Raw genomic sequence first — 17,188 nt, 5'->3', positions numbered from 1 at the left:
CCTCAGGGTTCACTGCTGGTTTCTCTTCCTCCCAGATTAGTTTTAGGGTCCTTCAATGGTGCCACCCTGGCCCCTTCATCTGCACTCCTCATCCTCTGTCCTGTCACATCCTGCGGCACATGCGCATTTCATCTCCCTCCTGGGCTGCCACCCCATTTGCTCAGGACCTCTCTGTGATCGCCCTCAGCTTTCAGAGTCTGGCACAGGGTGGGGCTTCATAAACATCTGCACTAACCACTCTCTCTGTCAGCTGAAATCCCCTGAAGCCCTAACTCCTCAAGCTCTTTATCTGGCTAATAGCTCCCATTTGCCCGGCTTTTAAAATTGCTTGTCACTCCTGCATTACTGAGAAAAATCACAAGAGAGGAAGAGCAAATAGGAAAAAATGTCAAAGCATTCCTCCCTTTCCTGAAGATCTGACGCCAGTGTGGGATGCTTCCGGCTAACGAGCATATTTGCCTTAGCCTCCTCCATCCTGTAAAATGCATGCTTCGGCAGGATCTGGCTTTCATTTTGTCCTTTGGATCTCCCATGGGCTCATTTGGTCCTTTTCACCTGGGTTTGAACCGGTGCTTCTTTGTCTTTGATGAGCCACAAAGTGACTTCAGGGTAGCTGTGTAAAGACACAGTTGGCTGGGTTGCTCTCCTCAACCTCCCTAAATCTAAACTTATAGGAAGAAGGATTGAGGAGGATCACATGAACATCTGCAGAAGCATCCATGCATCCAGGGCTGAGACCCTCTGGCCTCACTATTGTTTACTAGGACCACAGCAATAAGAAAAACCCAGGCTCTCCTGTGCCAACAATACTCTAGGTTGTCTCTATAGATAGGTATAGTGGTATATTTGTATTTTGATAAATACATCTTGCCTGAAGACCAAAGGCAAAGCTAAAGCCACTAGAGGTCAGGCAATGGTGACACATAGCTTTAATCCCAGGAAGTCCTGGGTCAGATGGATCTCTGTGAGTTCAATGCCACCCTGGGCTACACAAGATCAATGCGGAAACAAATCCAGGTAGTGGTGTCTACACCTTTAATCCAAAGCCTAGGAGTCACACACCTTTAATCCCAGCACTGGAAGAAATATAAAATGGGAGGAGAGAGAGGCTTAGGATGTTTAGTCTGCGGTTGCCCAGCCTTGGTAGAGGTAGGACTTTTCTAGTGGCTTGGCTGCTTCCCTTTCCTGTTTTTGGGTTGAATCCCAATTTCTGACTCTGGGTTTTTATTATTCATGCTACAGGCGGGAGCTCCTTTCTTTTTAAAATAAAAGGCTCATCTCAGTTCTGGCAGAAAATTTTTATTTGTCCTTAAATAACTTCACATCTTGGAACTCAAAACGTCTTTCAAGGAACTATCTATATTTCCAGAGGCTGGCAGGGAATAGATAAACAGTCCTAACTTACCGAGAGGCCGGAAGAGATGTTTCCTCATATAGAGAGCAGGCTCCTGAACTCCTGGATGGTGAGGGACCTTTTACACACCCACACCTCTGGGAAGCTCATGGGTGTTTGTGTTTCCTCCAAAAACCTCTACACCTGTGCAAGGCCTGGAAGTCTTTGTGAGGGGGTGAAGAAATCTGAAGTGAAAACCAGGGACCTCCTAAAGCAAAAGGCCTAGACGCCAAAGTCTTCTCTTCTCACCTAACGGTCAAAGTCACAGACAATTCTCAGGTGTAAATTCTCACTCTTCCTGGAGTCAAGAGACAGGAAAAGGAACAGAGCCCTGAAACCCATCCTCCCAGGAAACAGCTGTGCAGAAGCTTTGTTGGATGATGGAGGAACTGACAGGAAGTATCAGCTTCCAGAATCAATGATTCTGCTTCACCCCTGTACTGTGGTGACACCAACCACACCCTTGATGCAATGGCCTCTGGTTGGTGAAAACATCAGCCCAGTCAGAGGACTGGGATCTAGGAACGGCTGCCCTAAGGGCCAGCTGCCCTTGGTCTATGTCACAGCTCCATCAGTGAGACAAGGTGGGTGAGAATAAGCTATGACTTCCCGACCATCCAGGGAAAGAGGGCTTTAGTCCTTATCTTACACAGGGTCTGTGTAAGAGGTGGTCCCAAATTCTAACATAGAAAACCAAACCCATCAAATACATACTGTTATTATTAGTGTTGTACTAGTTGGAAGGGAGGAAGGAAAGAAGGAAGGAAAGAAAGAAAGAAGTCAGGGAGGAAGCACACTATGGCCTGTGATGTCAAACAATTTACCATTGCCCATGCAGCAAGGAAACCACAGCCTGGCACCGTGATACTTTTCTCCTACTGCAGGCTTAGCACTTGGTCTCTCAATGAAAGCTTCCAACTTAACTACATATCGAACTTCATAGACTCTGATCAAACTGGAAAAAGCCAGCAGCCACCCAAAGAGAGAGTACAGATCAGCAGGCAGGCAGGGGCTCATGCCACTGATACTGGATTTCTGTCCCTATACCCTGCCACAGCACCTGAGATGGGCACCATCCAACCTTCAAGTACCTGGAGAGGAAGCAGTGATGGTGCACATAGGTGCTAAGTATTGGGATATTGAGAGCAAATCATGACTCCTGCCAGGAAGCCAGGTAGGCTGCCCACAGACCTTCATCTCCCTCTTGCTGTTCCTCTAGACCCAACCCATCACTCTTGTCCCTAGAGCTGCAACAAATCACCAGCTGCAGCTTCTCTTCCTTCCTGCCTGTATCTCTGTGGGTCCCACAGACCATACCCTCCTAACCTCCCTCCCCCAACCCTCCCCTGTATCCCAGCCTCCAACACTAGCAGGCATACCCCTGTGAACACATTAGCTGAGCACGCCAGGAAAACAAAAAACACAACAGCCATCATACTCTGAAAATCCAGAGAGGAAACAGAAACAAGTGAATAAAACACCCACCCAACAAAGACAAACCCAGAAACTAGCACTAGATTTATAATCATCTCAAACCCAGATGCCTAAATACCAGCACAATAACAGTCAACAACAACCAGGGCACTATGTCCCCACTAGAGCCCCAGCTATCCTACCACAGCAGGCCCTGAATATTCCAACGTAGCTGAAGCACAAGAAAAAGACCTTAAAACCAGCTATATAAAAATGATAGTGAGCCGGGCGATGGTGGCATACGCCTTTAATCCCAGCACTCGGGAGGCAGAGGCAGGCGGATCTCTGTGAGTTCAAGACCAGCCTGATCTACAGAGCTAGTTCCAGGACAGGCTCCAAAGCCACAGAGAAACCCTGTCTCGAAAAACCAAAAATAAAAAAACCAAAAAAAAAAATGATAGTGGTCCTTAAAGAGGAAGTTAATAAATCTATTAAAGAAATCCAGGAAAACACAAACAATTGGAGGAAATCAATAAATCTCTTAAAGAAATCCAGGAAAAGATAAACAGTGGAAGAAAAAGGATGAAAGTGTTTAAGACCTGAAAATAGAAATAGAAGCAATAAAGAAAACATGAACTGAAGGAATTCTGGAAGTAAAAGTTTAAGAATTGGAACAGGAACTACATAGGCAAGTCTCACAAACTGAATACCAGGGAGATAAGTCAAAATCTCAGGCACTGAAGACATGGTAGAAGAAATGGATACATCAGTCAATGAAAATGTTAAATCTAAAAATTTCCTGACACAAAACATTCAGGCAATCTGGGAGTCCATGAAAAGACCAAACCTAAGAACAGTAGGAGCAGAGTGAAGAGAAGAATCCCAGCTCAAAGGTTCAGAAAATATTTTCAACAAAATCCTAGAAGAAAAATTTCCTAATCTAAAGAGGAAAATGCTTAAAAAGGTACAACAAACAAAACACCAAGTAGATTGGACCAGAAAAGAAAGTCCCTCACCACATAGTCATCAGAACACTAAATATACGGGACAAAGAAAAATATTAAAAGCTGCAAGGAAAAAGACCAAGTAATATATAAAGGCAGATCTATTAGAATTAGGCCTGACTTTTCAGTGGAGACTCTGAAAGCCAGAAGGGCCTGGACAAATGTGCTACAGACTCTAAAAGACCACAGATGCCAGCCCAAACTACTCCAATATGCCAAGATGTCATTTCAATTCTTAACATCTGTGCCCCAAACACAAGGACACTCAAGTTTGTAAAGGAAACACCACTACTGCTTAGATCACATATTGAGAGTGGGAGACATAAATACCCCACTCTCACCAATGGACAGGTCAACAGACAAAACTATTTAACAGAGAAGTACTGGAGGTAGCAGAAGTTATAAACCAAATGGACCTAACAGATATCCACAGAACATTTCATCTAAACACAAACCAATATACCTTCTCAGCACCTCATAAAACTTTCTCCAAAATTGATCATATACTTGCCCACAAAACAAGTCTCAACAGATACCAGAAAACTGAAATAACTTCGTGCATCCTACCAGACCACCACAGTTTAAAGCCGGATATCAACAACAGAAACAGCAGAGAGATTACAAACTCATGGAGAATGAAAAACTCTCTATTGAGTGAAAAATGGGTTAAGACAAAAATAAGAAAGAAATTAAAGGCTTCCTAGAATTCCATGAAAATGAATACACAGCATACCCGAACTTCTAGGACACAAGAAGAAAGTTCACAGCACTAAAAAAAAAAAAAAATTCACAAGCCTACAAAAAAAAGGAAAGATCTTAATCTAGCAACTTAACAGCATACCTGAAAGCTCTAAAACAAAATGAAGTGAACACACCCAAGAAGAGACAATAAATAATCAAACTGAGGGCTGAAAACAATAAAGTAAAAACAAAGGGAACAATACAAAGAACCAATGAAGTTGGTTCTTTGAGAAAATCAACAAGATAGCCCAATGATCTGTTCAAAAGATAATGCGGAGAATGACCAAAGAAGACCACCGCTGACCACCACTGCCTGTGCACACAGGTGCATATGCACCAACATGCAGACATTCATGCATATATACTTATACCACAAGCATATGCGTGTGTGCACACAGGTGCATATGCACCAACATGCAGACATTCCTGCTATACTTATACCACAAGCATATGCGTGTGTGCACACACACTACATACACACACATAGCTAAAGGAGACAGTTCAGTGAGTAAGTGTGACTGCTGAACAAATATGAAGACCTGAGTTCAAATCCCCAGAACTCACACAAATAGCTAGATGTAATCTCCTGCCTCTATAACCCCGACATTTCATCTGAGGATGGAGACACCATGATCATCTCTTTACTGGGGCTCGCTGTTTAACCACCTGGGCTCAAGGTCACTGAGAGAACGTATTTCAAGGCAAAAAAAAAAAAAAAGGCAAAGAGTGATAGAACAGAACTCCTGATGTCCTGATTTGGCCTCCAAGGGCATGGGCATGTGCAACACACACACACGCGTGCGCGCGCACACACACACATACCTCATGGGATAACTTATGCTTAGGTGAGCTGCCTGAAATGATCAGATTGTCAGAAGAGCATGCACACACACACACACATACCTCATGGGATAACTTATGCTTAGGTGAGCTGCCTGAAATGATCAGATTGTCAGAAGAGCATGCACACACACACACACACACACACACACACACACACACATGCACACACACACACACACCTCACGGGATAACTTATGCTTAGGTGAGCTGCCTGAAAGCATCAGGCTGTCAGAAGAGCTGATGGCTATGCGGGGAACACCACGAGACTCCATCCTGCCTGTTCTGGAAATCAGATGACCACACTATGTATCTCATGACTTGACCACTGCTCCCCTGTCAGAGATTTTGGGGTCACTGGCAACTAGCCATTTCAATCACACCATCAGAGGATTGCTTTATTCTCCTACTACAAGCACATGGCGTGGAGGACTATTTGACTAGCCACATTCACCATTCACGCATGGACTGTTCTAGAGTCCTGTGCAGAGAATCACTGCTGGCTCGTTAGCAATTGTTGACAGAGTTGACTGTTCCATCCACAGCCCTCCTGACCACACCCCCAGTTTACTAGACATTCCGGACTTTCACATACATTATTTTAGCTGTAGCAGAAACTGCCTGCCCTGCACCCGCCCCTGGCTGTCCATAAACCCTGCACACTGGAGTCACCTCAGGGTAGCAGTGAGAAAACTGCTCTGGACTCTGCCAGTGGGGACTGATGACATCAGCCTGGGGAAGGTCCTGGCTCAAGAACCTTTCACTTTCGCTAAATGACTTGTTCATGTATCCACATTTGAGAATCCATAGTTTCTGTTGATACCCCCAGTTTCTAGAAATGACTTTTGGGGACTTGTCGACCATAATCCCTTTTCTTTGGTAACTTTCTGTTTCTGGGACCGAGGGTGTGGCTAGGAGAGGAGGGAGAACTTGATCCACCCTGCTCAGAAAGTCCTGTGTTTGTCCTCTCAAATTGCTTTCTGTTTCGATTTGATTCTCTTGTTCTTTATTCTTTCCTTCACCAAACCATATTCATTGCCTTCTCTAACCTGGTACCCTCCCTTTATGATCAAAGTCCAAGCTACAGATGATCTCATCCGTTCTCAAAATATCCCCCCAAGTGAGGAGGGAGCCAGGCCTTGGCTCTCCATAGCAAATCAGGGACACCCAAATCCAGAGACACTCTACCTGCCATACAACTTAAGGGAAGATGGAAGGTAAGACATGTGTAGCAAGCTTCCTTGCAAAGCACTCTTGCCTGTATGACCCCATGGAAGTTTTACAGCAAGTTGGTGGTGACTGCATTTGCCTAATCAGAGCACCACATGTTCTCACAAACCTGGTCACATCTATCCTCAGTCTAAGCACCACAGTTCCCATCACTCTCGAAGTATCTTGGTTTGGACAATGACTTGTTATCATTGTTAGCGTCCTTGCTATTAGTTACAAACACTTTTGACTAAAGGAGAGGCCAAAGAAAATTAGGGAAGTTGAGTAATTTGCTCATAGTCATCTAGTTCATTCGAGGCAGAGAGATGCCTTGGGAGCAGGTTTTATGTAACATCAAGAGCCCAACTTGTCAGAATAAGGTCTAAGGGGCTGCCGGTGAAACTCAGTTGGTAGAGTGCTTCCCTAGCATGCATGAAATCCTGGTCTCCATCCCCAGTACCAAGCAAACTGGGCATGGTACACTCTTAGCATTGAGGAGATGGAGGTGGGAGGATTGGGAGCTCAAGGTCATCTTTAGGTACTTAGGGAACTCAAGGCCAGTCTGGGCTACATGATAGGCCGGAAAATAAATAAGACAAGGACGGACATATCAGTGTCTGGGGAGAGACGGGACGTATAGAGTATGATGTGTCAGAATGAGGATTGAACCTGCATGCTGTCTGTGGGCTGCTTCAGAGCACTTCACATGCCTTCCCCCAACACAGAATTGCTCGGCCGTATCATGACACAAACCCTTTCCTCGTAGCCTTGGGTACCGAAAGGGGGCACCCCTCAGTTCACCAAGGGCTGTGACTATAAGGGACCATGAGGTCCTGTAAATCATAGTTCACTGTTTCATTCATTTCACGTAAGAGTGAAATAACCTTCACGGATAAGGATGTGAGGGCCCAATGAGATCATTTCCTTCCTTGAGCTCCACATGACCTAGGATGCTGCCTTTCATCAGTATGACGATGACTATCACTGCAGGAGAAACAGGTGATGGCCTCGGAGAGCAAGGAAAGAACAACGTAGAGTCTCAGGGAGCCGTAGGGTGGAACGGCAGACTCGGTGTTATGTGAAGTGGAGGTGGGGGGTCTTTCACAGGCTGCTGACAATGACCAACATCACTGCTCCAGGTGGGGCCTCCTCTCTGTGAGTTACTTCAGAGGGACCAAACCACCCTCCCCTTCAGAAAGCACATCGGTTACCCAACACCAGACCTCAGAGACATTCTTTCTGTGGAAATCCGGAAGGGAAACTTCAGATTTGGGAAAGTCTGATTCTGCAAACTAATCACTCCCTCCCCCAAAATGACACCGCTCAGAGCAGCAGCTCCACTCTAGACTCAACTGGTTATGTTTAGCAGACAGAGTTTCTTTGGGTAGCCTGCTGTCCTGGAACTTGCTCTGTAGACCAAGTTGATTTTGAACTCAGAGATCCTCCTGCCTCTGCCTCCTGCATGCTGGGTGAACCACCACCGACCTGACTGACCCAGCTTTTGTGTATACTCTGTGACCATAACAGTAACTAGAAACTAAAAAATGAGGATTGGGGAATGAAGACAGCTCTGCCATCAATCTGGTCTTAGAGACCAAGGCCTGCTTGCCTCCCACTAATTGCTTCTCTTTAGAGAAAAAGCAGATGACAACACAGATATTCTAGAATTCTCTGGGGGCTACTTGAGCTGTGGAGTAAGCTTTTTTTTATATAAATAGACAAAATCTCCGAATGCTGCCAACATGAAATTCCAAAGACACAGGTAGAATTGGTCTCTGCGTCTGGTAACAGGGCAAAGGGCTCCTTTGGCTTAAAAGAACCAATTTGTGTTTGAAATTTCGCTCAGGGAACCTGACACCTTGAAGTCCCTACTCCCAGGGAAGCTGAGCAAGTGCAAGAATGACTCTCTTAAGGAACACAGCAAGCTGTGTGAAACCTCTGTCCATTCACCCTCCCAGCCGTAGGCCTGGGCACCTGAGCTGGGGGCTCCCCGTGTGGATCCCTTGGTCAAATCCTGTCCAGCCTGGGAGATGACAGGGCCCTTGTTCATTACCTAGGTCGGCCGCCAGCACAAAAGGAGATCTAGATCACTTTGTAGACATAAAATAACTTGTAACAGATTATATATTATTATATTATGTATAATATATTATATTAGAAATTCAATATGTGTATTGAATAGTGTGTGTGTGTGTTTCAAAGATGTCAAAGAAGAAAAGATTGCTGTTCAGGTTTACACAAACCTAAAACTTTCTACAGAAGTCTGCGCCATTGGCTCGGAAGGGGTGATTTGAGCAAACTGACATCTTTCGGCTCCCAGGTTATATGCACGCCGTTTAAGCGACAAGTGTGTTCTCCACACTCAGCACTCTGTTCTAGGAAACTGCCCTTGATTTTCTTCTCCTTTGTGAAAAGTTCAGGTAATCAGGCAGCGGAGCTCTCCCCCTCCCCCTAGTCCTGGCAACTCCGCCTGCTCAGAGGCTGCTTTCCTCCCGCCTCAGGTTTCCAAGTTTCTGTTTCTGCAGTGTCCCGCAAGGAGGGCTGATCAAATGTTTCTGCCCATGCCCGCGGACCTGGCCTCGTACTTCTTCAGCAGCTTGCAAAAGAAATACAGCCTCTGTCTCGCTCCTGCTCCTGCTCACGGAGTGCCCAAGAAGTTTAATCTGGTTCTGCTAGACTAGACGGTGCTGCTTTGCAGCCCTGACTCAGGTTGACTGGCAAGTCCCCTGGTTACAAAGACTGCCCCACAGAATCATAATGACAATGACAATAACAGCAGGGAACGGGTGTTCGCTTTCTACTTTCCAAGCCACAAAACAAGAAAATAGTTTTGCGGGCTTCACTGTTATTTTAGTCTTTCTGAATAAAAAAAAAGGAACGGTGCTAGGAAATGCTATTTTTGCTTTGCCAAAGATCATTTTTATCAAAGTTCCTCTCTCTCTCTCTCTCTCTCTCTCTCTCTCTCTCTCTCTCTTTCTCTTCCTCCTCCTCCTCCTTCCTCTACTGTAGGAGAAACGTTTACTGGTCCAGCCAGGTCCTCCTGTCCCTATATCTGGGGGCATCCTTTAAGATCAGCCTGGTCACGGCGACCCTTGGAGTCCAGGATCCATGGTGGTGACCTGCCCTACAGTGTTTCACAGACTGCAGGTCAGCTCTCCAGGAAGACAGACACCTGCCAGGTTGAAGTTTACTCCATCCTCCCGGGAACCCCTTGCAGAAAGGCCATCTGCAGAACCAGGAGGGCAGGGCCTTGGGCTGTGCTCCCTAGGGAGGGTCCCTAGTCCCAGAGGGATCTGCGCCCTGACACTTGAGATCACGACAGAGCCAGCACTGAGAGAGGCCCGCAGATGCCGACCTACCTTCACGAAGAGCTCGATCTCGGGGTCCCTATCGTCCCCATTAGCTGTCGCTGAGTCCATCATACCGTCGGCGCCCCGGGCCGCGGTCCCGGGTCGGAGAGGCGCCACCTCTGCAGCGCTTCGGGCTCCTGCTCACTGTGGGAGCCTCTCTTCTCAGTGTTGTTTAATTTTTTTTAAGGCTTCTAGTCTCTCATCAATTTCCTCAAGCAAGGACAGCGTTGTCTGAGAGATCAGTGTCTCAGGTGACCCAGGGAAAGAACCGACTTCAAGAGCCAGCAGGGGGCTTAAGGGAATAGCGAGCTAAGGGATTGACAACAGGTCCCTGGAGCAACAAGTGCCTGGCTGCTGGGAGGTGTCACAGGATCCGTGACTGTCAGCGATCCCGCGCCTCCGCCGGTGCGCCCAAAATAGACTGCGGCCGCGGGGCGGGGTCAATCCGGGCGGGGACTTGGCGGTCGGGAGGACGACACAGTGGGGAGCTCTTCATGAGCTGCCTCCAGTCACCCCCAAAACCTTTCAGTGCTCGAGGCTCATGCAGAGCCTGGGCAGTCCCAAATGACCAAGAGGACGTCCTGCAGGGGGTAATGAGACACAGAGAGGGAGCCAGGGACAAGAGGAAGAGGTAAAGAGCCCACGGCTTTCAAGATTTTCTAATGTATACATTTTTATTTTTTTAACAAAACAATTCAGCTAGACCAAGTTACTCTAGTACCAAAATTATGCAATTGCAAGGCGGGCAGAGTCCTGGGAAAAAGGAAAGAAGGGAAGATCCCGAACTCGCAGCATTTGTGTCTTTGCACTGAGCAAACAGAGAAGGGGTGGGGCAGGAGCCTGTGAGAGGCAAAGGGGTGAGCCAACCGGGTCAGGGGTACTGGAGTCAGGGATCCCCGGCTTTCAACTTTATGGGTCTCCCTTTACCCCTGGCTTTGTTTTATTTTCCTCTGCTTCCTATTTCTCTCTCTCTCTCTCTCTCTCTCTCTCTCTCTCTCTCTCTCTCTCTCTCTCTCTCTCTCTCCTTTTTCTCTCCTTACACACATGCACACACATCTCAGGCAGCCCAGACTGGCCTTTGACCTTGAATGCACTATGTAACTGAAACTGAGCTTGAATTCTTCATCTTCCTGCCTCTAACCTCCCAATTGCTGGTTACAGGTGCATGCCACCACTCCAAGCTTTCTTTATTGGTTTTGTGGGGGGGGAGGGGGGGATGTTGTTTGTTTGGTTTGTTGTGCAATTTTGTTTTGTTTTGTTTGTGAACTATGATGGGGGGATACTCACACCCTTGGGTATACAGCTAAATGTATTTTCACCTTCGGTTACCAGATGAAGGAATAAAATGTTAGCCACATCACCAGAAGTTCTTGATCCTTTTTCCCCCTGCTCCTCCCCAGCCAAGGTAACCATTACCCAGACTTGAACTAGTCTAAGGTGAGAGTTAGGGTTAGTGGAGTGAGGTTAGTGACCCTGGTTTCTTTCAACCCTTACGACATTTCCCTTGGATGTATCCTTAGGAGGGAGGTGCTGAACCACAGATTCGCAGGCACTCTTGTTAAACATTGCCTTGTGGTTTCCGAAAGTATCTTTCCCTACCTTTTGTTTCTTTTAAAAAGTAGTTGTCGAGCTGGGGAGAGGCTCAGTGTGCAAATCTCTTGCCAGACAAGCTTCAGGCCATGAGTTGGGCTCCATAGCAGCTGTGTGACTATTGGGCCTGCTTGGTGGCCTGTCTCTGCTCTCAGGGCTCTGAAGGTGGAGACCAAACAGACTGAGCAGTCTGAACTCAGTCTGAACTGTGGGTTCGGGTGAAAGACCTTGCCTCAATCTAAGACAGAGAGCAATCCAAGAAAGACATTGGCTGTCTTCATCTTTACAAATGGTGTTATTGGCCTGATTTTATAGTGGGGAAACTGAGGCATGGTAGACTTAAGAAACTTGACTCTAGTTATCAATCTAGGACATGGGAAAGTCAGAATTTGAATAAACTGGTATTTCCTCCTCAGTTACTCAACTAACTGTGTCTCTCACACAGTGCACACTGAACTGAAGGAAATGAGATCTGGTCCTAATCAATGAAAAGAAAAATCCATTTCAGTGAAGTAATCCTAGAAGGCAACCTCAAGGCTGTCCCACGAACTAGGCAGATGGAGGGTTTGTGTCTGACTTTGGATCTGAACGGTCACTTGACTCCAGCCGTAGCACTATTGGAACCTCTAAAAGGTGGGGCCTACCAGTAGAATGCAGTTGGGTCACTGGGGCCATGTCCTAACAGGCAATTGTCTTAGTTACTTTTCTAGTGATGTAAGGAGACACCGGGACCAAGGCAAGTTATTTCAAAAAGTACTCAATTAGGAGCTTGCTTACAGTTTTAGAGGGTCCATGGCAGGGAGCATGAAGCGAACAGGCAGACTTGGTACTGGAGCAGCAGCTAAGTGTCTACATCTCATCCACGAGTTAGAGGCAGAGCAAAATCAAGACTGGACCTGGCATGGGCTTCAACCACACTCCCTACAACAAGTCTACACTCCTAATTCTTCCCAAAACAATTCTGCCAATTGGAGGACAGGCATTTAAACATATGAACCTATAGGAGTCATTCTCATTCAAACTATCACAGGAATTAAGCAACCATACTGATCCGTCTTTTTGCTAGCCTCCATCCACACAAGTCCCTGTCATTGTGTACAGTGGTACCACAGGTCCTAAGCAATGAGGCTAATGGATGGTGGACTATAGAACCTCTAAAACTGAACCCAAATAAACCTTTCTTCTTTTTAAGTAGTTTATCTCAGATATTTTGCTATGGCAAAAAAAAGTGGACTAGCACAGAGGGGCTCCATGGGACAGCACACAAAGGGCCTTCTTCACACTGTAGGGATGGGAGGAAGGAAAGGCTACACACAGCACAAGCTGATTCAGCTGAAACTCCCTGGTCATGTTTCCGGTAGGTAGGTAGAGTAGGACAATGCTATGGCCACCATTACAGACTCCAAGTTCAGGCATTCCCTTCCTGCTGAAGACAGCACCATCATGGCCGACATGCAACCCTCCAGGCTCTTAATCAGGATGAGGTTCAATGTCTCGGCTCCTCCTTGCTTTCAGACTTACATCACAGAAGCCTTTACACAAGCTTTACACAAGCTGTCACCTTCACAGCTGAAACTCTGCACCAGTGATGACAATCCCTAGGGTAGGACCCGGGTTACAGAGGAGTCTGGGGCTTTCGCTGTGTCACAGCTTCTGTGAACCGGAGTGTGGGAATGTCTTCAGATTACGTCAGCAAGCACAAACAAAACTAGAGAGAGAAAGCCTTGGGAGATCTTTTAAATGGAAAGTCCTTTATGGGAGCTTTGGATCATGCTCTTGCCTAGGATCCAAGCAATGCGTGGGGCGATCTTTCTTTCTGAATCTCAAGCCTGGCACAGACATATTGGAAAACAGGAAGTTTCTGCTTATTAATATTTCTAGAAATCATCACCCATGGCAGCCCTGCAAATAACTCATAGTTTAATTACAATAAACCATCATATTTTTCTGGTCTTTATGTGTATTGTGGGTGTATGTCATTTGTAGGTACACACAGAAGTCAGAAAAGAGAGCCAGATCCCCTAGAGCTGGAGTTACATGAGATTGTACACCACCTGACCTGGGTGCTGGGAACCAAACCCAGGTCCTCCACAAGAGCAGGAAGTGCTCTTAACTGCTAAATGGTCCCTCCAGCCCCTATGCACCTTCTTGCTGTCCCACCCCACTTCAGGCTTGGCCATCATAGTATGGTTGATATAATGGCTTTACTTTTATACCCAAATGTTATGGCATATTACTTTAACTATATAAAGCTGTGTTGCATATGTTTGTGTTGCAGAATATTAGCTAGGTAAAACTGTGTTGCGTGTGTATATGCTGTATTTGTCTAGCTATGTAAAAAATGTGTTGCAATTCTACCTTGCCTGTTTACAGCACCTGATTGGTCCAATTAAAAGTGGAACAGCCAATAGCTAGGCAGTAGAAGGATAGGTGGGGCTGGTGGGGAGAGAGAATAAGTAGGAGGAGGAATCTAGGCTCTCTCTCAAGAGAAGAGCATGAAGGAGAAAGAGAGGCAGATGCCTGGGGACAGTCAGGCGGTCACCAGACAGACAGACATGGAGTAGGACACACAGAATGAAAGAAAGTAAAAAGCCCCAAGGCAAAACACAGATGAATATAAACAGGTTAAATTAGAATTATAAGAGCTAGTGGGACAAGCATAAGTTAAGGTTAAGCATTCATAACTAATATGAAGTCCCCATGTCATGGTTTGGGAGCTGGTTGGTGGCCGAAAAGAAAGCCTGCTGCACCCAGCCCTGCCCAAGCAAACTTGCTTAGAGCCAAGGGCAGCTTTGACAGGCAGAAAACACTTTACTTCTCATGTTAGCCCACATCATTATAAACTCAGCACAATTTTTAGATTAGGCTTTATCAGGAAAGAACTGCAAAAAATGCTTTTAGTGTTCTCTTTGCCAGCACACAGGCTAAAATTGGAACCAGAGAGAGGAGATTACCATTGCCCGGGAAACGCTGATATGTGGGTCTCTATAATACCTGTATTTTTGTACAACTATTGAAGAAAAATACAACGTATCTGATATATTTAAATATATCAGGTTGATTAATTTAAATTCATTAATATGGCAAATGCAACTTAAAGAACAGAAGTTAAAGTGATTTGTGTAATTGTACAGTTCATATAATCCAATTGAAATGCTAAATTGTTTGCCATAAATAAAAAAAAGCTAAATAGTCCTATTGTAAATCCCAAATAAAGACCTCTATTTTATACAAAGAGATAATAGTAGAAAAACAGATGAGGGCTGGAGACGTAGCTCAGCAGTCAGGACTGTGTACTGTTCCTCCAGAGGACTGGCGTTCAACTCTCAGCACCCACATCCTTTGGCTCACAACCTAACCTGTAACTCCAGCTCCAGGGGCTCTGAAGCCGGTGGCCTCTGAAGCACCCACACACATGTGCACAGCATCCACCAACAGAATACACATAATTTAAAATATACCATTTTCAATTTCAGATAGAGAAGCAGAGAGCTTGGACGTTGCTCTAGCAGGGGTCCCGAGTTTGATTCCCAGCACATACATGGTGACTCACAACTCTCACATAACTCCCAGGTATATGCATGATGCACATTCATACACATAGTGGTACAAGTATGCAATGTAGCATTCGAGAAGCAGAATGGTACATGTGTGTAATGATAGCATTTGGGGAGCATAGAAATACGTGTGTGCGATGATAGCATTCGGGGAGCATAGAGGTACATGTGTGCAATGATAGCATTCGGGGAGCATAGAGGTACATGTGTGCAATGATAGCATTCGGGGAGCATAGAGGTACATGTGTGCAATGATAGCATTTGGGAAGGCTGAGGCAGAAAGATTAGGAATTTAATGCCATCTCTGGCTACACAGCAAGTTCAAAGCCAGCCTGGGGTGTGTGTGTGTGTGTGTGTGTGTGTGTGTGTGTGTGTGTGTGTGTGTAAGAGAGACAGAGAGAATCTTAAACATGTATATAACTGATAATAACAGAGGCTCAGTTCAGATGAAGGAAAAGCTTATTGGTCAGAAAAGAGAAAGAGACAAGAACACACTTGCAATCAGAAATTTCTAATCTCCTTCTTATTAATTGACATCTCGACACCTCTGTGAAGTCATAGAGAGACTTGACAACACTGTCTGCCAACTTTACATGGCTAACATTTGTGAACTCTTCTAGGAAATGGTCACTAGGATACACATCATTCTCAAGTTTGCAGGGAAACTCCACCAAAGGACCTTTGGTGTGGGAGGTCCTTCTCTCTATGTGTTGCTTTCATTGGTTAATGAATAAAGAAACTGCTTTGGACCTATAGCAGGGCAGAACTTAGCTAGGTGGGGAAAACTAAGCTGAACGCTGGGAGGAAGAAGGGTGGAGTCAGAGAAGATGCCATGGAGCCACCGCCAGAGTCAGACATACTGACACTTTGCCAGTAAGCCACTGTCACATGGCGATACACAGATTAATAGAAATGGGTTAAATTAATATGTAAGAGTTAGCCAGTAAAAAACCAGAGCTAATGGGCCAAGCAGTGATTTAATTAATACAGTTTCTGTGTGATTATTTCAGGGATAAGCAGCCTGGAACTAACTAGCAGCCTTCCTCCAAAAGACCATATTTTAGTCACAGGAAAAATTCTGATTTAAAATGAAAATGTGTCTTAGGACTGTTATTGAGTCAATTAGATTGATGTCAGAAAGGCATGTCCCCCCAAACCAAATGTTTGTAAATTAAGCAATATAATAAAAGAAAATCATTGACCAACACAAAAGCCTTAAGGATAATTGGAAAATAACTTGAACTGGGTTGAAATGAACATAGAGAACATTGAAATTTGTAGGGTGCAGCTGTCATGCTCACTGGATGAAAGTGATTTAGTAGGAAAGAAATAAAGTTAAATCAGTAATCTAAGAGTCTACCTCGAAAGCTAGAAAAGGAATAGCTAACTGTACCCAAGCAACTAGGGGAGCAAAAGAGTAAGTGTAAGATCAGAACTAATTGAAAGACAGAGAAAGAAATAGGATGTGATTTTAAAAACAGAAGATTTTATTTAAAAATAAAAAAGAAAGAAAGATTTTTAAAAAGCCACAAAGTTGAATATTCACACTCATCTAGATTTTACAGAGAGAGAAGGTGTGTTACTAAAGTCAGATATGAAAGACGGGGCTATCAGCTACACCTCCACAAGCAAGAGGACACAGAACTGCTGGAAGAGCCTGTATATGAATTATGTATATCACTTATACCACTTCCGCAAATTGTATGGAATCTTGAAAGACAAAACGTAACAAATTCACCCAAGAAAAGGTGGATCTACCACCTGACAGGCTCGCTCTCTATTAAATATATTTTATTCACACTTGAGAACCCTTCAATAAGCCTAACAACAAAAGACCCAGAAGCCCCAGGCATTTCATTAACAAATTCTACCAAACATTTAAGACAGAGTAACACCAATTCTATAAATCTCATTCAGAAATAGAAGGGGGGGGCGGGTCAAAAGACACTTCAGGATGTGTAAGAAATTTTCACAACTCAAAAACAAGTGAATAATCCTTGTCTAAAAATAATAACAGAAAAAGATACAGACACTTTACCAAAGAGCGAAACATGAAAATACTCTTAATGTCATTTCCTGGAGGTACACGGG

At 45.1% G+C, this 17,188-nt stretch overlaps 1 protein-coding gene across 2 annotated transcripts in view; it reads right to left on the bottom strand.

The window, feature by feature from the left end:
* Clic5 (chloride intracellular channel 5) overlaps nt 1-17,188 on the bottom strand; it is a 153,071-nt gene that overhangs the window by 90,645 nt on the left and 45,238 nt on the right. Inside the window, exon 1 of one of the 2 annotated variants that reach the window (XM_041655925.1) lies at nt 9,960-10,385. The exons of the other annotated variant lie outside the window; for it this stretch is intronic. Within the exon in view, the coding sequence (XP_041511859.1) occupies nt 9,960-10,022 (63 nt within the window). The 5' untranslated portion in view covers nt 10,023-10,385. Of the gene's footprint in view, nt 1-9,959; nt 10,386-17,188 lie in introns of those variants that run through there. 2 annotated transcript variants of the gene reach the window in all.

Source organism: Microtus oregoni, unplaced genomic scaffold (assembly GCF_018167655.1).
Source record: "Microtus oregoni isolate MIOR12 unplaced genomic scaffold, Mior012 000007F_ref0000211, whole genome shotgun sequence".
Classification (NCBI taxonomy): Eukaryota; Metazoa; Chordata; class Mammalia; order Rodentia; family Cricetidae; genus Microtus; species Microtus oregoni.
Note: the sequence above shows the minus strand (reverse complement) of the source record. Positions and strands in the feature narration are given on the sequence as shown.